A 25,810-nucleotide genomic window follows, 5' to 3' on the forward strand; every position below is an offset into this window, starting at 1 on the left:
CTTCCTGGTGGCAACAACTGCCATTGAAAAGGGGAACGAGCATCTTAGTTCTGTTTCCAGCAGTGAGCCTGATGCTAAAGAAAAGCACTGGGCTACACCAACATGGTAGATAAACACAAGATTCATATCTCTATGCTGCACTGTCTTCCTCAGCCCAACCATACCACACCACCGCTAGCTGCACAGAATTGCTCATTTCTGATGGCTGCTTCATTATTAACAGCTGATCATTTTGCTTACTTACCACAGCATCATGCACTTTCCCCATGAGCAGCTACAATTTTAATTCCGCTACTTATGTGTCAAGTGTGCCCCACACTTCCAATATTGTAAGCTCGTTGGGCAGTATATATAGTATTTAAGTAGGTATGAAAGCGGAAGGCATTGGACAGATCTCCTGGCAGCATTCACGGCAGCTGTTGATAATTGCAACCATTTCGCTTTGCAGTTCCACAGCTAGGTCTGAACCCTGTTACGCTATCACTTTACCGTCTACTCAACACCAAGATGAGCTTTTATGGAAGCCAGTGTCCCAGAATCTGGCCCTTGATAAATTGCCCAGCTATGTGGCGATAAGGAATATGTATATTCATGGTCTTAGTGCAATTCTTAATAAGTAGGACAATATATATCTTAGATAGCAAAGATTCCCAGCTTAAATGTAGGTCTCAGAGTAAATAACATATACCTGATATACTTATTAGAAAAAAAAGTATTGCATGTTAATTGTTAAGTTTCGCTCAGATTACTTTGCTGTCTGAAAGGCATAAAAATGAGGGATGGTAGAACTGCCACTCTGAAATAAAACAGGCCCCCGAGAAAAGAACAGATTCTTTGTGGTGAAATGTTTGGTTATTTGGAACCCAAATGAGAAAATACTTTAGGAGATTAATCATTACAGCTGTTTACGTTTGCACTTTAGGTTCAAGGCAAATATCTGTAGTAGCATAGCAGTGCACACAAGGTGCGATCCTGTCCAAAATAAACTCTGCTCTGCACAAATCATGCCGTAGAAAAGCCAATTACCTTCATTTTGTAACTTAAAAATAATCTGCAGATTTTCAAATAAACATCTGCTGACAGCAACTGTCAGATTATCCGGCTGCCCCAGCTGGAGAAACTGAGGACACACAGTACAGTCATTTTAAAACATTTCAAGCATACTGCTTTGCTGGCAACTATTAATAGGCAAACACATTGTAATTGTATCCTCTCTTCATACTACCAGCTTGGCATAAGAGATAGAGGGGCTGATCCATGTTTCTGCACATACAGTATGCACAGCTATATACATCACCCGCCTCTACATTGGCAGCATCAGCATGTATTTGCACCTGCGCTACAGGAGTGCAAACGATGCAGCTCCTAAGAAGTGTAAAAGCATTCTTCTGCACGCCATAACTGTACTCTACCCAAGCTAAAATGCCTCTACGCAGATGGGCATCAGGGGCAGAATTGCGCAAGTCTGCTAGGCGCATGTGCGTTATAACTTTCTAGGCATGAGTACAATATACACTTTGCAAACTTGTGTATGTTCCACTCTGCATCAGGGACCAATGGAACTGTAACATACCTCGCAGCTGTCTGGTTTTAGGATGGACTGCGCCAATTTAGGGCTCTGTCTCCCCACTGACATCTTTGTCTCACAGGGTGCGAAGTTGCTAGTTATATTCTTGTTTCTGATGCTCTACTTAACTGGTGTTCGTGGAAACGAATGGGTGTTTGGACGGAAGGAAGGTAATGGGCAGCCTAATACGTCTAAAGTGTTAGACACTCCACCAGGGTGATGCTATGCCCAGAACTTGACATTGTGACGTGATAAATAATGTCCCTATCCCAATTCAAGGAGTTATAAAGTTGGGAGGTAAGCTGTAAACGGGCCTAACTGTGTGGAGTTTGTATATTCTCCCTGTGCTTGCGTGGGTTTCATCCAGGTACTTCGTTTTCCTCCCACAATCCAAAAATATGCTGGTAGGTATTTAACCCTAGTGTGTGTGTGTGTGTGTGTGTGTGTGTGTGTGTGTGTGTGTGTGTGTGTGTGTGTGTGTGTGTGTGTGTGTGTGTGTGTCTGTGGTAGGGAACATAGATTGTAAGCTCCACTGGGGCAGGGACTGATGTGTATGGTCAAAATATTCTCTGTTAAGCGCTATATATAAATAACTGGTAATAAATCACTAAATGTTTTCATTAAAACTGCATTACCACCAAAAACCAAAAAATCATTTTAGCTTGCCCACGTGATTGCAGTTTGTAATTAGTTCAGGTCTTAAAAGTGACATTGCGGTTTGAGCTTTGATGGTTTTATGTCCTGCAGCTTGATGCACGGTGACTCTGCCTTTCGTACAGAGTCGTACAGAGTCGCCAAACTATATAGCAAACTGTATCAAAAGTGTCAACATAGCAAAACAGCAGCTTAACATGCCATCATACATAATCTTTCCTGTCCTTGAGCCCCACCATCATTGAGAAACTCAACTTATATGTATAGGCTATAAAATATTATATGCATGTACAGCATCTGCCTAGTTACGTTCACTATCTATCACTTAAAGCCAAAAAAACATTTTTATATTATTTCTAAATATGGCTAAAGATTCATTGTTCAAAATCTTAAATTTTTCAGTTTAAGGGAGGAATTCAATTAGCCACTGTAATTTACAGCAGGCTAATTGATGCCCCAGGGCTACCCAATTAGACCCGAAAGCAACCCGCAGGCTGCACTTAACAGGGGTTTTATTCGGGTCTGATCAGACCCCAAAAGAAATCCCCACTAAGTAAGCTGTTAACGGGTGAAGAGACCCTGTTAATGCATAGCTCCTTGAACTTATCACAGATCCTATGCATTAAAGCCAGTTTACATGTGTTACTACCCGTTAACACGTTCATTAAACACGTGTTAAAAAGGGTCTCGGATGAAAAGGGACTCTAATTGAATAGCCCTGGGTGTTAAAGCCCCAAGCTACCATACTTTTTCTCAATCGTTAAATTAAGGGGCCTAATTGAATTCCCCCTTAAAACTGTTGGCAGCTTCCTAACCTCTCTATGCTATTGTACCCAGTTACCAACCCGTTATACAGTTCACTGGAAACTTACATTTATTCTCATTCCATACTTAGAAAAACCTTTGTCCCCAAAACTTACTTGCCGTATGACTGGATCACATAGCCCTAGAGAAGCGTTTTTTTATTTACAAACGCAGTCTGGTTGGATCAGTATGAGCTACTTGGCACTTTACCTCTTCTCTGCCAGTTAATACCCAGTCTGATTTTATTACAGTACTATCTTTATTCTGTGGTTGTTCCCTATTGAAAAGTGCTGCAGAGTTACGCTGCCCATCCACTAGGCGATGCGGGAGACGACAGCACGATTACGACGCCGTCGTCTCCCGCGGGGTGAACTGCATACACTGAACGTTCAGATGTTCAGTGTATGCAGATCAATCATCCCCGAACACGGCGGTCGTCAGGTTGACCGTCATGTTCGGGCGATGATTGATGTTAAAAACGACCAGCGGGCGTGCGCATCGCTAGTCGTTTTTAACCTTTTACTGCCCGATTTGCAGGCGATTACCAAGTGACGGAGCGATAACGACCGTCGTTATCGCTCCATCGCTAGGTTTAATCGCCTAGTAGATGGGCAGCATTAAACTAGCAAGAGCAAGTAACTATAAATAAATAAATAAAAAATCTATGCTGTCAACATATCATAAATATTGATGCTAATTGTCGTTTTGGGACCATTATAAATGTAATTCATTGAACAATATGCAATAAATTATGCAGCATTACTATAAAGTCATATAAGATTTACAGTGGACCATTTTTTCCAGCTTAAATGTCATTTTAAAATATTGTTTTCTGTTTCGGATAATACCATATGTTTTTCTATCAGTCACACGTACAATTTTTTTTTCAAGAAATACATATCTACAATTTATGTTGATTACTGTCAGCTGGTCAAAACAACGGAATTTTTATATTTGTCGGTCTTTCTTAATGCTTTAGCTACCAGGGATGTTGGTGAATCTCAAGAGGCTGCACATTTTTTCCTTTCGCACTGCATTGGTTTTGCACTGAAAAACATTTTTTGTTCACATTGTATTATTATGATTATTATTATTCTTCTTCTTCTTATTATTATTATTATTATTATTATTATTATTATTCACTAGCTAATGTATGGGCATTTGAAAAGGAAAAGAGAGAACAGTATTTTTTAATAATTCATTACGTGAGTTTTTTTTTTTTTTAAGTTTTTTGCTAATTACAGAGCATACGTTAACAATTAACATACAGTAACATAAAATGAAATGTCAGGGACATCCATGTATATGGGGCCCATTAATTAATCATTAGGTTTTGAACACGATGATTATAATTTGTTACTGTTGCTATTCGCGGAAATAAGAAATTATCTATCGTCTGGATGTATTATTAAACAAATGCAGGGACTGGGTTCTGATAAAAGTAAAGTGATTGCATTAGCTTTTACTTTCCGGGAGGAATCCTATGGATCCCTTTCCATATAATTTTTACGCTGTGCAACCTATAAGCTACAATGGCTGATGCCATCTTCAGCTGCCCATTCTGGAGCTTGGTAAATTTGGCAAAAAAGCAGCTCCCATAGGTTTTGATGGGGCTGCTTTTGTGTTCAAAAACAGGGGACTGCATCAAATACAGTATCCCTGATGTCATCTGCGGTCGCTTGTGGACACATTTGGAGGATACTTATTATTTGCAGTTATCCACCAAAAACTATTTTTTTCAGCAAACAAAAATAATTGTTAAATAGGCCCCATTGCTAGAGCATGTAAGAATATACTATACCACTTGGGGCATTGTGGCAGATATGATCTAGATTTTACAGCTCCTACATGGCGAAAATGGGTGCATAGGGGTCTATTCATCATCACTTAATTTATACAATACCAAGTGAACATTTACATTTTCACTTACTTTTGTATAAATTAAGTTTTGGGGTCATTCATTATAAAGGATAACACAGAAGATATCACAGATATCTCCTTCTTACTTTCAGCCACTATGTGGCCTGCTGTCCCCATACAATTTAGGTATGAGGACCTAAACTCATAAAGCTCCAAAAACACTATATTTCTGGATCTTGACTGCGGGAACTTACGGTTCCCGGACCGGAGCTCCTTCCTATCGGAATGAGTCCCAGGTTGCGAAGAGGAAATAATTTGGATCCCTCCGCCCCATTCAGTTCCTTCCACTGTAGGTCGCGCATGCATGAAATCGATGTTCACGCATGTGGAATAGCACTGTTGAGTCAGACTTGGCAGTGCTCATTTTCACCGCAACTGAAGTAGCAGTAATAGGGATCGCGGAGACAGTTTATCTTCGGATCAGTTGTCTCTGCACTGGAGCAATGGTGAATTGCTCCGGAAATCTTGTATCCATCGCTGCTGCACGCAACAAGTTATATATATAATCATAGGGGGCCGCTCTGCCCCCGATAATTAACATAATGATAGACCCCTAAAAGAGATACTGTCTGCAAAATTGGCTGTCTAAGTGGTGGACTAGCTAGAGATGCTTGAAAACAGAGAGTACACAAGAGCGTGCAGTGCAGAGTCATACACATTTCAAACGCATCTGTAAATGCTGTAAACATTATGCAGATTTGCAGGTAAGTGTCAATAGCTTTTTCACCAAGTCTAGGCTTGTGTAAGTGTGCCCAGATGATGATGCTGATGAGGAGGAGTAAACCAAGCATATGGATAGGGGTGGGAGGACTGCAAAGACGTGTATAACTCTGCCAAGGGGAGAGAAGATACACAATTATTTCCGTGCACACAATTAATAAGTATATACAATACAGTCGATTTGCTTTCAATTCTGCATTAGACCCAAAGTGTTGTCTTCACGCGTACTTTAGTATCTCCCCTGGACCCCTACCACCTTCCCAGGTGCCTTATATGTTTTGCAGAATACATGCTACACAGCACAACTGTTTGGAAAGCATAAAACCATTGGCACTAAACATATAGACTGGCTGTATGAACATGGCAGTACAAAACTGTAAGCAGCAATAAGCTAGCGCTGCAATATTTACCTCAACTTTTACAATTGACTCTATGCACAAAACAATAGATAGTATTTGTACGAAATCACTATATCAAGTTTTTACCCGACAGGATGAAGTGCATAATTCTTTCATCTGTCCCTTTATCGTTAGAAGCTTTGCAGAAGAAGATCCCAGACTGATTGCTATTAGGAGAAGTATTCAGTACACTCACAACCTGCAAAACATAATATACACTGAGTAGCAGGTTCACCATTTACTGACACAACGTAACGATTAACACATATGCAAATGATTGCTAATTATTATTTTTAATATCTGAAGCTGTAGTATCAACACTGAGCCTTGATGATTAAATAATTGAATATACATATTTAGATTACAAAAACAGTGTTGCAGGCACTGATTAATAATACAAAATTATAAACCATGATTGTGATTTACAATCATTCTCCTTCAAACATTTCTATATAATAGAGGGCAGTGGACCTATACAGAATTAGTGCATTTTCACACCCACTATCACGAAAACAGGGTGGAAGCCCTCATCAATAACAGTTCTTGTTTCCACAGTGAAGTGAAATCAAAAATAAAAATGAGGTACCATAGTGCACAAGCCAGAGTCATTCCACTGTCACTCTTTTGGTTGTGCCATTCCGCTGGCTAAAACCACTGCCGAGGAGCCTAATTTCTTATATTGATGTGCAATCTGGTGACCTAATCCTATTGGTAGTACATCTTTTCTATAGATATTGTTCAGGTGCCATTCAATGTCCTTTTTTTACAAGCAGTTGAAAGTACTCTATTTATTGAATTAAACAGATATCGTCATCGACCTACAAGTAGTTGATGCTATTAGCCTGTATTAGTAAAACCATTAATAAGGGTGGGAAAACAGGTCTGGTCTTTTCTGCGACTGGTAAATAGGCCACAGTCCCCTGCTGTGGTCACTGGCGTGATAGATATGTGATAGCAGAGATGTTAGCATGCTGGGATCTGGTACTCATGTATACTCTGGTATAAGCACAGGACTTAAGCAAGGAGAGCCAAGAGCTAAGCCAAAGTTGCTACACTGGGAGGTCTCAGAATAACCACAGAGTTTAAGCAAAAAGAAGTCACAAACAAAGCCAAGGTCAGGAAACAAGGAGATCACGTATACAAAGGATCATACACTATGTAATTTTCAGTATGCTGGAGTTAGAAAGCTAGAGAGTGAGCTCAATACTCTAGCAACAATTTGTAGCCAGAGCACTGATATACATTGATAAAGCCATACTTACCTACCCTCCCGATTTGGTCGGGAGCCTCCCGAAAATCAGGTGCCGCTCCCGGACCCCCGGAAAGGTAGGTAGGTCTCCCGGTCCCCGGCGATCCATCTGGCTAGCCGCCGCTACCCCCGCAAATACAGTTTTATCCCCGTCAGCAGGGGGACCGATGACGCGATTCGCGTCATCATGGCCCCAACCCCTGCTTCACACTGCCATTTATCTTGGCATTGTGAAGAGGGGGCGGGGCCATGATGACGCAACATGCCCCGCCCCCATTGACTAGTCATAGTCCGGGTCACGGCCCCTTCTGATGGGACACGCCCCCCTGCTGAGGATGGCCGACAGCTCCCTCCCAGAAGGAGGGAGCTACAAGTCGGCAAGTCTGGATAAAGCTAGGGATAGGCAGCGTGCCTGTCCCTATAGATGAGGGGAATGAAGCTGGGTTTCAAAGTCAGTAATAGAGCTAGGGAAATACAGCGTGCCTGTCCCTATAGATGAGGGGAATGAAGCTGGGTTTCAGAGTCAGTGATAGAGCAAGGGAAACACAGCGTGCCTATCTCTATAGATGAGGGGAATGAAGCTGGGTTTCAGAGTCAGTGATAGAGCTAGGGAAATACAGCGTGCCTGTCCCTATAGATGAGGGGAATGAAGCTGGGTTTCAGAGTCTGTGATAGAGCTAGGAAAATACAACGTGCCTGTCCTTATAGATGAGGTGAATACAGCTGGGTTTCAGAGTCAGTGATGAAGCTAGGGAAAAACAGAGTGCCTGTCCCTATAGATGAGGGGAATGAAGCTGGATTTCAGAGTCAGTGATAGAGCTAGGGAAATACAGTGTGCCTGTCATTATAGATGAGGGGAATGAAGCTGGGTCTCAGAGTAGGCGATAGAGCTAGGGATATGCAGCGTGCCTGTCCCTGTAGATGAGGGGAATGAAGCTGGGTTTCAGAGTCAGTGATAGAGCTAGGGAAATACAGAGTGCCTGTCCTTATAGATGAGGGGAATGAAGCCTGGTTTTAGAGTCAGCGATAGAGCTAGGGAAATACAGCGTGCCTGTCCCTATAGATGAGGGGAATGAAGCTGGGTTTCAGAGTCAGTGATAAAGCTAGGGAAATACAGCGTGCCTGTCCTTATAGATGAGGGGAATGAAGCTGGGTTTCAGAGTCAGGGATAAAGCTAGGGAAATGTAGAGTGCCTGTCCTTATAGATGAGGAGAATGAAGCTGGATTTCAGAGTCAGCAATAGAGCTAGGGAAATACAACGTGCCTGTCCTTATAGATTGGGTGAAAGAGGCTGGGTTTCAAAGTCAGTGATAAAGCTAGGGAAATACAACGTGACTATCCCTATAGATGTTGGGAAAGAAGCTGGGTTTCAGAGTCAGCAATAGAGCTAGGGATATGCAGCGTGGCTGTGCTTATAGATGAGGAGAATGAAGCTGGGTTTCAGAGTCAGCAATAGAGCTAGGGATATGCAGCGTGCCTGTCCCTATAGATGAGGGGAATGAAGCTGGGTTTCAGAGTCAGCGATAGAGCTAGGGAAATACAGCATGCCTGTCCTTATAGATGAGGGGACTAAAGCTGGGTTTCAGAGTCAGCAATAGAGCTAGGGAAATACAGAGTGCCTGTCCCTATAGATGAGGGGAATAAAGTTGGGTTTCAGAGTCAGCGATAGAGCTAGGGAAATACAGCGTGATTGTCCCTATAGATGTGGTGAATGAAGCTGGGTTTCAGAGTCAGCAATAGAGCTAGGGATATGCAGCATGCCTGTCCCTATAGATGAAGGGAATGAAGCTGGGTTTCAGAGTCAGCGATAGAGCTAGGGATATGCAGCGTGCCTGTCCCTATAGATGAGGGAAAGGAAGCTGGGTTTCAGAGTCAGCGATAGAGCTAGGGATATGCAGCGTGCCTGTCCTTATAGATGAGGGGAATTAATATGGGTTTCAGAGTCAGCAATAGAGCTAGGGAAATACAGAGTGCCTGTCCCTATAGTTGAGGGGAATGAAGTTGGGTTTCAGAGTCAGCGATAGAGCTATGGAAATACAGCGTGCCTGTCCCTATAGATGAGGAGAATGAAGTTGGGTTTCAGAGTTAGCGATAGAGCTAGCGATATGCAGCGTGCCTGTCCCTATAGATGAGGGGAATGAAGCTGGGTTTCAGAGTCAGTGATAGAGATAGGGAAATACAGCTTGCCTGTCCCTATAGATGAGGTGAATGAATCTGGGTTTCAGAGTCAGCGATAGAGCTAAGGAAATACAACGTGCTTGTCCTTATAGATAAGGGGAATGAAGCTGGGTTTCAGAGTCAGCAATTAATCTAGGGATATGCAGCGTGCCTGTCCCTATAGAATTGAGGGGAATGAAGCTGGGTTTTAGAGTTAGTTATAGATCTAGGGAAAAACAGCATGCCTGTCCCTATAGATGAAGGGATTGAAGTTGGGTTTCAGAGTCAGCGATAGAGCTAGGGAAATACAGCGTGCCTGTCCCTATAGATGAGGAGAATGAAGCTGGGTTTCAGAGTCAACGATAGAGCTAGGGATATGCAGCGTGCCTGTCCCTATAGATGAGGGGAATGAAGCTGGGTTTCAGAGTCAGTGATAAAGCTAGGGAAATACAGCGTGCCTGTCCTTATAGATGAGGGGAATGAAGCTGGGTTTCAGAGTCAGGGATAAAGCTAGGGAAATGTAGTGTGCCTGTCCTTATAGATGAGGAGAATGAAGCTGGGTTTCAGAGTCAGCAATAGAGCTAGGGAAATACAACGTGCCTGTCCTTATAGATTGAGTGAAAGAGGCTGGTTTTCAAAGTCAGTGATAAAGCTAGGGAAATACAACGTGACTATCCCTATAGATGTTGGGAAAGAAGCTGGGTTTCAGAGTCAGCAATAGAGCTAGGGATATGCAGCGTGCCTGTCCTTATAGATGAGGAGAATGAAGCTGGGTTTCAGAGTCAGCAATAGAGCTAGGGATATGCAGCGTGCCTGTCCCTATAGATGAGGGGAATGAAGCTGGGTTTCAGAGTCAGCGATAGAGCTAGGGAAATACAGCATGCCTGTCCTTATAGATGAGTGGACTAAAGCTGGGTTTCAGAGTCAGCAATAGAGCTAGGGAAATACAGAGTGCCTGTCCCTATAGATGAGGGGAATAAAGTTGGGTTTCAGAGTCAGCGATAGAGCTAGGGAAATACAGCGTGATTGTCCCTATAGATGTGGTGAATGAAGCTGGGTTTCAGAGTCAGCAACAGAGCTAGGGATATGCAGCATGCCTGTCCCTATAGATGAAGGGAATGAAGCTGGGTTTCAGAGTCAGCGATAGAGCTAGGGAAATACAGAGTGCCTGTCCCTATAGTTGAGGGGAATGAAGTTGGGTTTCAGAGTCAGCGATAGAGCTAGGGAAATACAGCGGGCCTGTCCCTATAGATGAGGAGAATGAAGTTGGGTTTCAGAGTTAGCGATAGAGCTAGCGATATGCAGCGTGCCTGTCCCTGTAGATGAGGGGAATGAAGCTGGGTTTCAGAGTCAGTGATAGAGATAGGGAAATACAGCTTGCCTGTCCCTATAGATGAGGTGAATGAATCTGGGTTTCAGAGTCAGCGATAGAGCTAAGGAAATACAACGTGCCTGTCCTTATAGATAAGGGGAATGAAGCTGGGTTTCAGAGTCAGCAATTAATCTAGGGATATGCAGCGTGCCTGTCCCTATAGAATTGAGGGGAATGAAGCTGGGTTTTAGAGTTAGTTATAGATCTTGGGAAAAACAGCATGCCTGTCCCTATAGATGAAGGGATTGAAGTTGGGTTTCAGAGTCAGCGATAGAGCTAGGGAAATACAGAGTGCCTGTCCCTATAGATGAGGAGAATGAAGCTGGGTTTCAGAGTCAACTATAGAGCTAGGGATATGCAGCGTGCCTGTCCCTATAGATGAGGGGAATGAAGCTGGGTTTCAGAGTCAGTGATAAAGCTAGGGAAATACAGCGTGCCTGTCCTTATAGATGAGGGGAATGAAGCTGGGTTTCAGAGTCAGGGATAAAGCTAGGGAAATGTAGTGTGCCTGTCCTTATAGATGAGGAGAATGAAGCTTGGTTTCAGAGTCAGCAATAGAGCTAGGGAAATACAACGTGCCTGTCCTTATAGATTGGGTGAAAGAGGCTGGGTTTCAAAGTCAGTGATAAAGCTAGGGAAATACAACGTGACTATCCCTAAAGATGTTGGGAAAGAAGCTGGGTTTCAGAGTCAGCAATAGAGCTAGGGATATGCAGCGTGCCTGTCCTTATAGATGAGGAGAATGAAGCTGGGTTTCAGAGTCAGCAATACAGCTAGGGATATGCAGCGTGCCTGTCCCTATAGATGAGGGGAATGAAGCTGGGTTTCAGAGTCAGCGATAGAGCTAGGGAAATACAGCATGCCTGTCCTTATAGATGAGTGGACTAAAGCTGGGTTTCAGAGTCAGCAATAGAGCTAGGGAAATACAGAGTGCCTGTCCCTATAGATGAGGGGAATAAAGTTGGGTTTCAGAGTCAGCGATAGAGCTAGGGAAATACAGCGTGATTGTCCCTATAGATGTGTTGAATGAAGCTGGGTTTCAGAGTCAGCAATAGAGCTAGGGATATGCAGCATGCCTGTCCCTATAGATGAAGGGAATGAAGCTGGGTTTCAGAGTCAACGATAGAGCTAGGGATATGCAGCGTGCCTGTCCCTATAGATGAGGGGAATGAAGCTGGGTTTCAGAGTCGGTGATAAAGCTAGGGAAATACAGCGTGCCTGTCCTTATAGATGAGGGGAATGAAGCTGGGTTTCAGAGTCAGGGATAAAGCTAGGGAAATGTAGTGTGCCTGTCCTTATAGATGAGGAGAATGAAGCTGGGTTTCAGAGTCAGCAAAAGAGCTAGGGAAATACAACGTGCCTGTCCTTATAGATTGGGTGAAAGAGGCTGGGTTTCAAAGTCAGTGATAAAGCTAGGGAAATACAACGTGACTATCCCTATAGATGTTGGGAAAGAAGCTGGGTTTCAGAGTCAGCAATAGAGCTAGGGATATGCAGCGTGCCTGTCCTTATAGATGAGGAGAATGAAGCTGGGTTTCAGAGTCAGCAATAGAGCTAGGGATATGCAGCGTGCCTGTCCCTATAGATGAGGTGAATGAAGCTGGGTTTCAGAGTCAGCGATAGAGCTAGGGAAATACAGCATGCCTGTCCTTATAGATGAGTGGACTAAAGCTGGGTTTCAGAGTCAGCAATAGAGCTAGGGAAATACAGAGTGCCTGTTCCTATAGATGAGGGGAATAAAGTTGGGTTTCAGAGTCAGCGATAGAGCTAGGGAAATACAGCGTGATTGTCCCTATAGATGTGGTGAATGAAGCTGGGTTTCAGAGTCAGCAATAGAGCTAGGGATATGCAGCATGCCTGTCCCTATAGATGAAGGGAATGAAGCTGGGTTTCAGAGTCAACGATAGAGCTAGGGATATGCAGCGTGCCTGTCCCTATAGATGAGGGGAATGAAGCTGGGTTTCAGAGTCAGTGATAAAGCTAGGGAAATACAGCGTGCCTGTCCTTATAGATGAGGAGAATGAAGCTGGGTTTCAGAGTCAGCAATAGAGCTAGGGAAATACAACGTGCCTGTCCTTATAGATTGGGTGAAAGAGGCTGGGTTTCAAAGTCAGTGATAAAGCTAGGGAAATACAACGTGACTATCCCAATAGATGTTGGGAAAGAAGCTGGGTTTCAGAGTCAGCAATAGAGCTAGGGATATGCAGCGTGCCTGTCCTTATAGATGAGGAGAATGAAGCTGGGTTTCAGAGTCAGCAATAGAGCTAGGGATATGCAGCGTGCCTGTCCCTATAGATGAGGGGAATGAAGCTGGGTTTCAGAGTCAGCGATAGAGCTAGGGAAATACAGCATGCCTGTCTTTATAGATGAGGAGAATGAAGCTGGGCTTCAGAGTCAGCAATAGAGCTAGGGAAATACAACGTGCCTGTCCTTATAGATTGGGTGAAAGAGGCTGGGTTTCAAAGTCAGTGATAAAGCTAGGGAAATACAATGTGACTATCCCTATAGATGTTGGGAAAGAAGCTGGGTTTCAGAGTCAGCAATAGAGCTAGGGATATGCAGCGTGCCTGTCCCTATAGATGAGGGGAATGAAGCTGGGTTTCAGAGTCAGCGATAGAGCTAGGGAAATACAGCATGCCTGTCCTTATAGATGAGTGGACTAAAGCTGGGTTTCAGAGTCAGCGATAGAGCTTGGGAAATACAGAGTGCCTGTCCCTATAGTTGAGGGGAATGAAGTTGGGTTTCAGAGTCAGCGATAGAGCTAGGGAAATACAGCTTGCCTGTCCCTATAGATGAGGAGAATGAAGTTGGGTTTCAGAGTTAGCGATAGAGCTAGCGATATGCAGCGTGCCTGTCCCTATAGATGAGGGGAATGAAGCTGGGTTTCAGAGTCAGTGATAGAGATAGGGAAATACAGCTTGCCTGTCCCTACAGATGAGGTGAATGAATCTGGGTTTCAGAGTCAGCGATAGAGCTAAGGAAATACAACGTGCTTGTCCTTATAGATAAGGGGAATGAAGCTGGGTTTCAGAGTCAGCAATTAATCTAGGGATATGCAGCGTGCCTGTCCCTATAGAATTGAGGGGAATGAAGCTGGGTTTTAGAGTTAGTTATAGATCTAGGGAAAAACAGCATGCCTGTCCCTATAGATGAAGGGATTGAAGTTGGGTTTCAGAGTCAGCGATAGAGCTAGGGAAATACAGCGTGCCTGTCCCTATAGATGAGGAGAATGAAGCTGGGTTTCAGAGTCAACGATAGAGCTAGGGATATGCAGCGTGCCTGTCCCTATAGATGAGGGGAATGAAGCTGGGTTTCAGAGTCAGTGATAAAGCTAGGGAAATACAGCGTGCCTGTCCTTATAGATGAGGGGAATGAACCTGGGTTTCAGAGTCAGGGATAAAGCTAGGGAAATGTAGTGTGCCTGTCCTTATAGATGAGGAGAATGAAGCTGGGTTTCAGAGTCAGCAATAGAGCTAGGGAAATACAACGTGCCTGTCCTTATAGATTGGGTGAAAGAGGCTGGGTTTCAAAGTCAGTGATAAAGCTAGGGAAATACAACGTGACTATCCCTATAGATGTTGGGAAAGAAGCTGGGTTTCAGAGTCAGCAATAGAGCTAGGGATATGCAGCGTGCCTGTCCTTATAGATGAGGAGAATGAAGCTGGGTTTCAGAGTCAGCAATAGAGCTAGGGATATGCAGCGTGCCTGTCCCTATAGATGAGGGGAATGAAGCTGGGTTTCAGAGTCAGCGATAGAGCTAGGGAAATACAGCATGCCTGTCCTTATAGATGAGTGGACTAAAGCTGGGTTTCAGAGTCAGCAATAGAGCTAGGGAAATACAGAGTGCCTGTCCCTATAGATGAGGGGAATAAAGTTGGGTTTCAGAGTCAGCGATAGAGCTAGGGAAATACAGCGTGATTGTCCTTATAGATGTGGTGAATGAAGCTGGGTTTCAGAGTCAGCAACAGAGCTAGGGATATGCAGCATGCCTGTCCCTATAGATGAAGGGAATGAAGCTGGGTTTCAGAGTCAGCGATAGAGCTAGGGAAATACAGAGTGCCTGTCCCTATAGTTGAGGGGAATGAAGTTGGGTTTCAGAGTCAGCGATAGAGCTAGGGAAATACAGCGGGCCTGTCCCTATAGATGAGGAGAATGAAGTTGGGTTTCAGAGTTAGCGATAGAGCTAGCGATATGCAGCGTGCCTGTCCCTGTAGATGAGGGGAATGAAGCTGGGTTTCAGAGTCAGTGATAGAGATAGGGAAATACAGCTTGCCTGTCCCTATAGATGAGGTGAATGAATCTGGGTTTCAGAGTCAGCGATAGAGCTAAGGAAATACAACGTGCCTGTCCTTATAGATAAGGGGAATGAAGCTGGGTTTCAGAGTCAGCAATTAATCTAGGGATATGCAGCGTGCCTGTCCCTATAGAATTGAGGGGAATGAAGCTGGGTTTTAGAGTTAGTTATAGATCTTGGGAAAAACAGCATGCCTGTCCCTATAGATGAAGGGATTGAAGTTGGGTTTCAGAGTCAGCGATAGAGCTAGGGAAATACAGCGTGCCTGTCCCTATAGATGAGGAGAATGAAGCTGGGTTTCAGAGTCAACTATAGAGCTAGGGATATGCAGCGTGCCTGTCCCTATAGATGAGGGGAATGAAGCTGGGTTTCAGAGTCAGTGATAAAGCTAGGGAAATACAGCGTGCCTGTCCTTATAGATGAGGGGAATGAAGCTGGGTTTCAGAGTCAGGGATAAAGCTAGGGAAATGTAGTGTGCCTGTCCTTATAGATGAGGAGAATGAAGCTTGGTTTCAGAGTCAGCAATAGAGCTAGGGAAATACAACGTGCCTGTCCTTATAGATTGGGTGAAAGAGGCTGGGTTTCAAAGTCAGTGATAAAGCTAAGGAAATACAACGTGACTATCCCTAAAGATGTTGGGAAAGAAGCTGGGTTTCAGAGTCAGCAATAGAGCTAGGGATATGCAGCGTGCCTGTCCTTATAGATGAGGAGAATGAAGCTGGGTTTCAGAGTCAGCAATAGAGCTAGGGATATGCAGCGTGCCTGTCCCTATAGATGAGGGGAATGAAGCTGGGTTTCAGAGTCAGCGATAGAGCTAGGGAAATACAGCATGCCTGTCCTTATAGATGAGTGGACTAAAGCTGGGTTTCAGAGTCAGCAATAGAGCTAGGGAAATACAGAGTGCCTGTCCCTATAGATGAGGGGAATAAAGTTGGGTTTCAGAGTCAGCGATAGAGCTAGGGAAATACAGCGTGATTGTCCCTATAGATGTGTTGAATGAAGCTGGGTTTCAGAGTCAGCAATAGAGCTAGGGATATGCAGCATGCCTGTCCCTATAGATGAAGGGAATGAAGCTGGGTTTCAGAGTCAACGATAGAGCTAGGGATATGCAGCGTGCCTGTCCCTATAGATGAGGGGAATGAAGCTGGGTTTCAGAGTCAGTGATAAAGCTAGGGAAATACAGCGTGCCTGTCCTTATAGATGAGGGGAATGAAGCTGGGTTTCAGAGTCAGGGATAAAGCTAGGGAAATGTAGTGTGCCTGTCCTTATAGATGAGGAGAATGAAGCTGGGTTTCAGAGTCAGCAATAGAGCTAGGGAAATACAACGTGCCTGTCCTTATAGATTGGGTGAAAGAGGCTGGGTTTCAAAGTCAGTGATAAAGCTAGGGAAATACAACGTGACTATCCCTATAGATGTTGGGAAAGAAGCTGGGTTTCAGAGTCAGCAATAGAGCTAGGGATATGCAGCGTGCCTGTCCTTATAGATGAGGAGAATGAAGCTGGGTTTCAGAGTCAGCAATAGAGCTAGGGATATGCAGCGTGCCTGTCCCTATAGATGAGGGGAATGAAGCTGGGTTTCAGAGTCAGCGATAGAGCTAGGGAAATACAGCATGCCTGTCCTTATAGATGAGTGGACTAAAGCTGGGTTTCAGAGTCAGCAATAGAGCTAGGGAAATACAGAGTGCCTGTCCCTATAGATGAGGGGAATAAAGTTGGGTTTCAGAGTCAGCGATAGAGCTAGGGAAATACAGCGTGATTGTCCCTATAGATGTGGTGAATGAAGCTGGGTTTCAGAGTCAGCAACAGAGCTAGGGATATGCAGCATGCCTGTCCCTATAGATGAAGGGAATGAAGCTGGGTTTCAGAGTCAGCGATAGAGCTAGGGAAATACAGAGTGCCTGTCCCTATAGTTGAGGGGAATGAAGTTGGGTTTCAGAGTCAGCGATAGAGCTAGGGAAATACAGCGGGCCTGTCCCTATAGATGAGGAGAATGAAGTTGGGTTTCAGAGTTAGCGATAGAGCTAGCGATATGCAGCGTGCCTGTCCCTGTAGATGAGGGGAATGAAGCTGGGTTTCTGAGTCAGTGATAGAGATAGGGAAATACAGCTTGCCTGTCCCTATAGATGAGGTGAATGAATCTGGGTTTCAGAGTCAGCGATAGAGCTAAGGAAATACAACGTGCCTGTCCTTATAGATAAGGGGAATGAAGCTGGGTTTCAGAGTCAGCAATTAATCTAGGGATATGCAGCGTGCCTGTCCCTATAGAATTGAGGGGAATGAAGCTGGGTTTTAGAGTTAGTTATAGATCTTGGGAAAAACAGCATGCCTGTCCCTATAGATGAAGGGATTGAAGTTGGGTTTCAGAGTCAGCGATAGAGCTAGGGAAATACAGCGTGCCTGTCCCTATAGATGAGGAGAATGAAGCTGGGTTTCAGAGTCAACTATAGAGCTAGGGATATGCAGCGTGCCTGTCCCTATAGATGAGGGGAATGAAGCTGGGTTTCAGAGTCAGTGATAAAGCTAGGGAAATACAGCGTGCCTGTCCTTATAGATGAGGGGAATGAAGCTGGGTTTCAGAGTCAGGGATAAAGCTAGGGAAATGTAGTGTGCCTGTCCTTATAGATGAGGAGAATGAAGCTTGGTTTCAGAGTCAGCAATAGAGCTAGGGAAATACAACGTGCCTGTCCTTATAGATTGGGTGAAAGAGGCTGGGTTTCAAAGTCAGTGATAAAGCTAGGGAAATACAACGTGACTATCCCTAAAGATGTTGGGAAAGAAGCTGGGTTTCAGAGTCAGCAATAGAGCTAGGGATATGCAGCGTGCCTGTCCTTATAGATGAGGAGAATGAAGCTGGGTTTCAGAGTCAGCAATAGAGCTAGGGATATGCAGCGTGCCTGTCCCTATAGATGAGGGGAATGAAGCTGGGTTTCAGAGTCAGCGATAGAGCTAGGGAAATACAGCATGCCTGTCCTTATAGATGAGTGGACTAAAGCTGGGTTTCAGAGTCAGCAATAGAGCTAGGGAAATACAGAGTGCCTGTCCCTATAGATGAGGGGAATAAAGTTGGGTTTCAGAGTCAGCGATAGAGCTAGGGAAATACAGCGTGATTGTCCCTATAGATGTGTTGAATGAAGCTGGGTTTCAGAGTCAGCAATAGAGCTAGGGATATGCAGCATGCCTGTCCCTATAGATGAAGGGAATGAAGCTGGGTTTCAGAGTCAACGATAGAGCTAGGGATATGCAGCGTGCCTGTCCCTATAGATGAGGGGAATGAAGCTGGGTTTCAGAGTCAGTGATAAAGCTAGGGAAATACAGCGTGCCTGTCCTTATAGATGAGGGGAATGAAGCTGGGTTTCAGAGTCAGGGATAAAGCTAGGGAAATGTAGTGTGCCTGTCCTTATAGATGAGGAGAATGAAGCTGGGTTTCAGAGTCAGCAAAAGAGCTAGGGAAATACAACGTGCCTGTCCTTATAGATTGGGTGAAAGAGGCTGGGTTTCAAAGTCAGTGATAAAGCTAGGGAAATACAACGTGACTATCCCTATAGATGTTGGGAAAGAAGCTGGGTTTCAGAGTCAGCAATAGAGCTAGGGATATGCAGCGTGCCTGTCCTTATAGATGAGGAGAATGAAGCTGGGTTTCAGAGTCAGCAATAGAGCTAGGGATATGCAGCGTGCCTGTCCCTATAGATGAGGTGAATGAAGCTGGGTTTCAGAGTCAGCGATAGAGCTAGGGAAATACAGCATGCCTGTCCTTATAGATGAGTGGACTAAAGCTGGGTTTCAGAGTCAGCAATAGAGCTAGGGAAATACAGAGTGCCTGTTCCTATAGATGAGGGGAATAAAGTTGGGTTTCAGAGTCAGCGATAGAGCTAGGGAAATACAGCGTGATTGTCCCTATAGATGTGGTGAATGAAGCTGGGTTTCAGAGTCAGCAATAGAGCTAGGGATATGCAGCATGCCTGTCCCTATAGATGAAGGGAATGAAGCTGGGTTTCAGAGTCAACGATAGAGCTAGGGATATGCAGCGTGCCTGTCCCTATAGATGAGGGGAATGAAGCTCGGTTTCAGAGTCAGTGATAAAGCTAGGGAAATACAGCGTGCCTGTCCTTATAGATGAGGAGAATGAAGCTGGGTTTCAGAGTCAGCAATAGAGCTAGGGAAATACAACGTGCCTGTCCTTATAGATTGGGTGAAAGAGGCTGGGTTTCAAAGTCAGTGATAAAGCTAGGGAAATACAACGTGACTATCCCAATAGATGTTGGGAAAGAAGCTGGGTTTCAGAGTCAGCAATAGAGCTAGGGATATGCAGCGTGCCTGTCCTTATAGATGAGGAGAATGAAGCTGGGTTTCAGAGTCAGCAATAGAGCTAGGGATATGCAGCGTGCCTGTCCCTATAGATGAGGGGAATGAAGCTGGGTTTCAGAGTCAGCGATAGAGCTAGGGAAATACAGCATGCCTGTCCTTATAGATGAGGAGAATGAAGCTGGGTTTCAGAGTCAGCAATAGAGCTAGGGAAATACAACGTGCCTGTCCTTATAGATTGGGTGAAAGAGGCTGGGTTTCAAAGTCAGTGATAAAGCTAGGGAAATACAACGTGACTATCCCTATAGATGTTGGGAAAGAAGCTGGGTTTCAGAGTCAGCAATAGAGCTAGGGATATGCAGCGTGCCTGTCCTTATAGATGAGGAGAATGAAGCTGGGTTTCAGAGTCAGCAATAGAGCTAGGGATATGCAGCGTGCCTGTCCCTATAGATGAGGGGAATGAAGCTGGGTTTCAGAGTCAGCGATAGAGCTAGGGAAATACAGCATGCCTGTCCTTATAGATGAGTGGACTAAAGCTGGGTTTCAGAGTCAGCGATAGAGCTTGGGAAATACAGAGTGCCTGTCCCTATAGTTGAGGGGAATGAAGTTGGGTTTCAGAGTCAGCGATAGAGCTAGGGAAATACAGCGTGCCTGTCCCTATAGATGAGGAGAATGAAGTTGGGTTTCAGAGTTAGCGATAGAGCTAGCGATATGCAGCGTGCCTGTCCCTATAGATGAGGGGAATGAAGCTGGGTTTCAGAGTCAGTGATAGAGATAGGGAAATACAGCTTGCCTGTCCCTACAGATGAGGTGAATGAATCTGGGTTTCAGAGTCAGCGATAGAGCTAAGGAAATACAACGTGCTTGTCCTTATAGATAAGGGGAATGAAGCTGGGTTTCAGAGTCAGCAATTAATCTAGGGATATGCAGCGTGCCTGTCCCTATAGAATTGAGGGGAATGAAGCTGGGTTTTAGAGTTAGTTATAGATCTAGGGAAAAACAGCATGCCTGTCCCTATAGATGAAGGGATTGAAGTTGGGTTTCAGAGTCAGCGATAGAGCTAGGGAAATACAGAGTGCCTGTCCCTATAGATGAGGAGAATGAAGCTGGGTTTCAGAGTCAACTATAGAGCTAGGGATATGCAGCGTGCCTGTCCCTATAGATGAGGGGAATGAAGCTGGGTTTCAGAGTCAGTGATAAAGCTAGGGAAATACAGCGTGCCTGTCCTTATAGATGAGGGGAATGAAGCTGGGTTTCAGAGTCAGGGATAAAGCTAGGGAAATGTAGTGTGCCTGTCCTTATAGATGAGGAGAATGAAGCTTGGTTTCAGAGTCAGCAATAGAGCTAGGGAAATACAACGTGCCTGTCCTTATAGATTGGGTGAAAGAGGCTGGGTTTCAAAGTCAGTGATAAAGCTAGGGAAATACAACGTGACTATCCCTAAAGATGTTGGGAAAGAAGCTGGGTTTCAGAGTCAGCAATAGAGCTAGGGATATGCAGCGTGCCTGTCCTTATAGATGAGGAGAATGAAGCTGGGTTTCAGAGTCAGCAATAGAGCTAGGGATATGCAGCGTGCCTGTCCCTATAGATGAGGGGAATGAAGCTGGGTTTCAGAGTCAGCAATAGAGCTAGGGAAATACAGCATGCCTGTCCTTATAGATGAGTGGACTAAAGCTGGGTTTCAGAGTCAGCAATAGAGCTAGGGAAATACAGAGTGCCTGTCCCTATAGATGAGGGGAATAAAGTTGGGTTTCAGAGTCAGCGATAGAGCTAGGGAAATACAGCGTGATTGTCCCTATAGATGTGTTGAATGAAGCTGGGTTTCAGAGTCAGCAATAGAGCTAGGGATATGCAGCATGCCTGTCCCTATAGATGAAGGGAATGAAGCTGGGTTTCAGAGTCAACGATAGAGCTAGGGATATGCAGCGTGCCTGTCCCTATAGATGAGGGGAATGAAGCTGGGTTTCAGAGTCAGTGATAAAGCTAGGGAAATACAGCGTGCCTGTCCTTATAGATGAGGGGAATGAAGCTGGGTTTCAGAGTCAGGGATAAAGCTAGGGAAATGTAGTGTGCCTGTCCTTATAGATGAGGAGAATGAAGCTGGGTTTCAGAGTCAGCAAAAGAGCTAGGGAAATACAACGTGCCTGTCCTTATAGATTGGGTGAAAGAGGCTGGGTTTCAAAGTCAGTGATAAAGCTAGGGAAATACAACGTGACTATCCCTATAGATGTTGGGAAAGAAGCTGGGTTTCAGAGTCAGCAATAGAGCTAGGGATATGCAGCGTGCCTGTCCTTATAGATGAGGAGAATGAAGCTGGGTTTCAGAGTCAGCAATAGAGCTAGGGATATGCAGCGTGCCTGTCCCTATAGATGAGGTGAATGAAGCTGGGTTTCAGAGTCAGCGATAGAGCTAGGGAAATACAGCATGCCTGTCCTTATAGATGAGTGGACTAAAGCTGGGTTTCAGAGTCAGCAATAGAGCTAGGGAAATACAGAGTGCCTGTTCCTATAGATGAGGGGAATAAAGTTGGGTTTCAGAGTCAGCGATAGAGCTAGGGAAATACAGCGTGATTGTCCCTATAGATGTGGTGAATAAAGCTGGGTTTCAGAGTCAGCAATAGAGCTAGGGATATGCAGCATGCCTGTCCCTATAGATGAAGGGAATGAAGCTGGGTTTCAGAGTCAACGATAGAGCTAGGGATATGCAGCGTGCCTGTCCCTATAGATGAGGGGAATGAAGCTGGGTTTCAGAGTCAGTGATAAAGCTAGGGAAATACAGCGTGCCTGTCCTTATAGATGAGGAGAATGAAGCTGGGTTTCAGAGTCAGCAATAGAGCTAGGGAAATACAACGTGCCTGTCCTTATAGATTGGGTGAAAGAGGCTGGGTTTCAAAGTCAGTGATAAAGCTAGGGAAATACAACGTGACTATCCCAATAGATGTTGGGAAAGAAGCTGGGTTTCAGAGTCAGCAATAGAGCTAGGGATATGCAGCGTGCCTGTCCTTATAGATGAGGAGAATGAAGCTGGGTTTCAGAGTCAGCAATAGAGCTAGGGATATGCAGCGTGCCTGTCCCTATAGATGAGGGGAATGAAGCTGGGTTTCAGAGTCAGCGATAGAGCTAGGGAAATACAGCATGCCTGTCCTTATAGATGAGGAGAATGAAGCTGGGTTTCAGAGTCAGCAATAGAGCTAGGGAAATACAACGTGCCTGTCCTTATAGATTGGGTGAAAGAGGCTGGGTTTCAAAGTCAGTGATAAAGCTAGGGAAATACAATGTGACTATCCCTATAGATGTTGGGAAAGAAGCTGGGTTTCAGAGTCAGCAATAGAGCTAGGGATATGCAGCGTGCCTGTCCTTATAGATGAACAGAATGAAGCTGGGTTTCAGAGTCAGCAATAGAGCTAGGGATATGCAGCGTGCCTGTCCCTATAGATGAGGGGAATGAAGCTGGGTTTCAGAGTCAGCGATAGAGCTAGGGAAATACAGCATGCCTGTCCTTATAGATGAGTGGACTAAAGCTGGGTTTCAGAGTCAGCGATAGAGCTTGGGAAATACAGAGTGCCTGTCCCTATAGTTGAGGGGAATGAAGTTGGGTTTCAGAGTCAGCGATAGAGCTAGGGAAATACAGCTTGCCTGTCCCTATAGATGAGGAGAATGAAGTTGGGTTTCAGAGTTAGCGATAGAGCTAGCGATATGCAGCGTGCCTGTCCCTATAGATGAGGGGAATGAAGCTGGGTTTCAGAGTCAGTGATAGAGATAGGGAAACACAGCTTGCCTGTCCCTACAGATGAGGTGAATGAATCTGGGTTTCAGAGTCAGCGATAGAGCTAAGGAAATACAACGTGCTTGTCCTTATAGATAAGGGGAATGAAGCTGGGTTTCAGAGTCAGCAATTAATCTAGGGATATGGAGCGTGCCTGTCCCTATAGAATTGAGGGGAATGAAGCTGGGTTTTAGAGTTAGTTATAGATCTAGGGAAAAACAGCATGCCTGTCCCTATAGATGAAGGGATTGAAGTTGGGTTTCAGAGTCAGCGATAGAGCTAGGGAAATACAGCGTGCCTGTCCCTATAGATGAGGAGAATGAAGCTGGGTTTCAGAGTCAACGATAGAGCTAGGGATATGCAGCGTGCCTGTCCCTATAGATGAGGGGAATGAAGCTGGGTTTCAGAGTCAGTGATAAAGCTAGGGAAATACAGCGTGCCTGTCCTTATAGATGAGGGGAATGAAGCTGGGTTTCAGAGTCAGGGATAAAGCTAGGGAAATGTAGTGTGCCTGTCCTTATAGATGAGGAGAATGAAGCTGGGTTTCAGAGTCAGCAATAGAGCTAGGGAAATACAACGTGCCTGTCCTTATAGATTGGGTGAAAGAGGCTGGGTTTCAAAGTCAGTGATAAAGCTAGGGAAATACAACGTGACTATCCCTATAGATGTTGGGAAAGAAGCTGGGTTTCAGAGTCAGCAATAGAGCTAGGGATATGCAGCGTGCCTGTCCTTATAGATGAGGAGAATGAAGCTGGGTTTCAGAGTCAGCAATAGAGCTAGGGATATGCAGCGTGCCTGTCCCTATAGATGAGGGGAATGAAGCTGGGTTTCAGAGTCAGCGATAGAGCTAGGGAAATACAGCATGCCTGTCCTTATAGATGAGTGGACTAAAGCTGGGTTTCAGAGTCAGCAATAGAGCTAGGGAAATACAGAGTGCCTGTCCCTATAGATGAGGGGAATAAAGTTGGGTTTCAGAGTCAGCGATAGAGCTAGGGAAATACAGCGTGATTGTCCCTATAGATGTGGTGAATGAAGCTGGGTTTCAGAGTCAGCAACAGAGCTAGGGATATGCAGCATGCCTGTCCCTATAGATGAAGGGAATGAAGCTGGGTTTCAGAGTCAGCGATAGAGCTAGGGAAATACAGAGTGCCTGTCCCTATAGTTGAGGGGAATGAAGTTGGGTTTCAGAGTCAGCGATAGAGCTAGGGAAATACAGCGGGCCTGTCCCTATAGATGAGGAGAATGAAGTTGGGTTTCAGAGTTAGCGATAGAGCTAGCGATATGCAGCGTGCCTGTCCCTGTAGATGAGGGGAATGAAGCTGGGTTTCAGAGTCAGTGATAGAGATAGGGAAATACAGCTTGCCTGTCCCTATAGATGAGGTGAATGAATCTGGGTTTCAGAGTCAGCGATAGAGCTAAGGAAATACAACGTGCCTGTCCTTATAGATAAGGGGAATGAAGCTGGGTTTCAGAGTCAGCAATTAATCTAGGGATATGCAGCGTGCCTGTCCCTATAGAATTGAGGGGAATGAAGCTGGGTTTTAGAGTTAGTTATAGATCTTGGGAAAAACAGCATGCCTGTCCCTATAGATGAAGGGATTGAAGTTGGGTTTCAGAGTCAGCGATAGAGCTAGGGAAATACAGCGTGCCTGTCCCTATAGATGAGGAGAATGAAGCTGGGTTTCAGAGTCAACTATAGAGCTAGGGATATGCAGCGTGCCTGTCCCTATAGATGAGGGGAATGAAGCTGGGTTTCAGAGTCAGTGATAAAGCTAGGGAAATACAGCGTGCCTGTCCTTATAGATGAGGGGAATGAAGCTGGGTTTCAGAGTCAGGGATAAAGCTAGGGAAATGTAGTGTGCCTGTCCTTATAGATGAGGAGAATGAAGCTTGGTTTCAGAGTCAGCAATAGAGCTAGGGAAATACAACGTGCCTGTCCTTATAGATTGGGTGAAAGAGGCTGGGTTTCAAAGTCAGTGATAAAGCTAGGGAAATACAACGTGACTATCCCTAAAGATGTTGGGAAAGAAGCTGGGTTTCAGAGTCAGCAATAGAGCTAGGGATATGCAGCGTGCCTGTCCTTATAGATGAGGAGAATGAAGCTGGGTTTCAGAGTCAGCAATAGAGCTAGGGATATGCAGCGTGCCTGTCTCTATAGATGAGGGGAATGAAGCTGGGTTTCAGAGTCAGCGATAGAGCTAGGGAAATACAGCATGCCTGTCCTTATAGATGAGTGGACTAAAGCTGGGTTTCAGAGTCAGCAATAGAGCTAGGGAAATACAGAGTGCCTGTCCCTATAGATGAGGGGAATAAAGTTGGGTTTCAGAGTCAGCGATAGAGCTAGGGAAATACAGCGTGATTGTCCCTATAGATGTGTTGAATGAAGCTGGGTTTCAGAGTCAGCAATAGAGCTAGGGATATGCAGCATGCCTGTCCCTATAGATGAAGGGAATGAAGCTGGGTTTCAGAGTCAACGATAGAGCTAGGGATATGCAGCGTGCCTGTCCCTATAGATGAGGGGAATGAAGCTGGGTTTCAGAGTCAGTGATAAAGCTAGGGAAATACAGCGTGCCTGTCCTTATAGATGAGGGGAATGAAGCTGGGTTTC

General features: G+C 44.9%; 1 protein-coding gene across 1 annotated transcript in view; it reads right to left on the reverse strand.

Moving 5' to 3' along the window:
* The window catches only part of LOC148507871 (vascular endothelial growth factor receptor kdr-like), a 299,765-nt gene that overhangs the window by 64,419 nt on the left and 209,536 nt on the right, over positions 1–25,810 (reverse strand). The window contains exon 12 of the mRNA XM_088445571.1: positions 6,151–6,262. Coding sequence (XP_088301697.1) covers positions 6,151–6,262 — 112 coding nt within the window. The remainder of the gene's footprint in view (positions 1–6,150; positions 6,263–25,810) is intronic.

Source organism: Taudactylus pleione, unplaced genomic scaffold, assembly GCF_031769625.1.
Source record: "Taudactylus pleione unplaced genomic scaffold, aTauple2 ptg000381l, whole genome shotgun sequence".
In the NCBI taxonomy this organism is placed as follows: domain Eukaryota; kingdom Metazoa; phylum Chordata; class Amphibia; order Anura; family Myobatrachidae; genus Taudactylus; species Taudactylus pleione.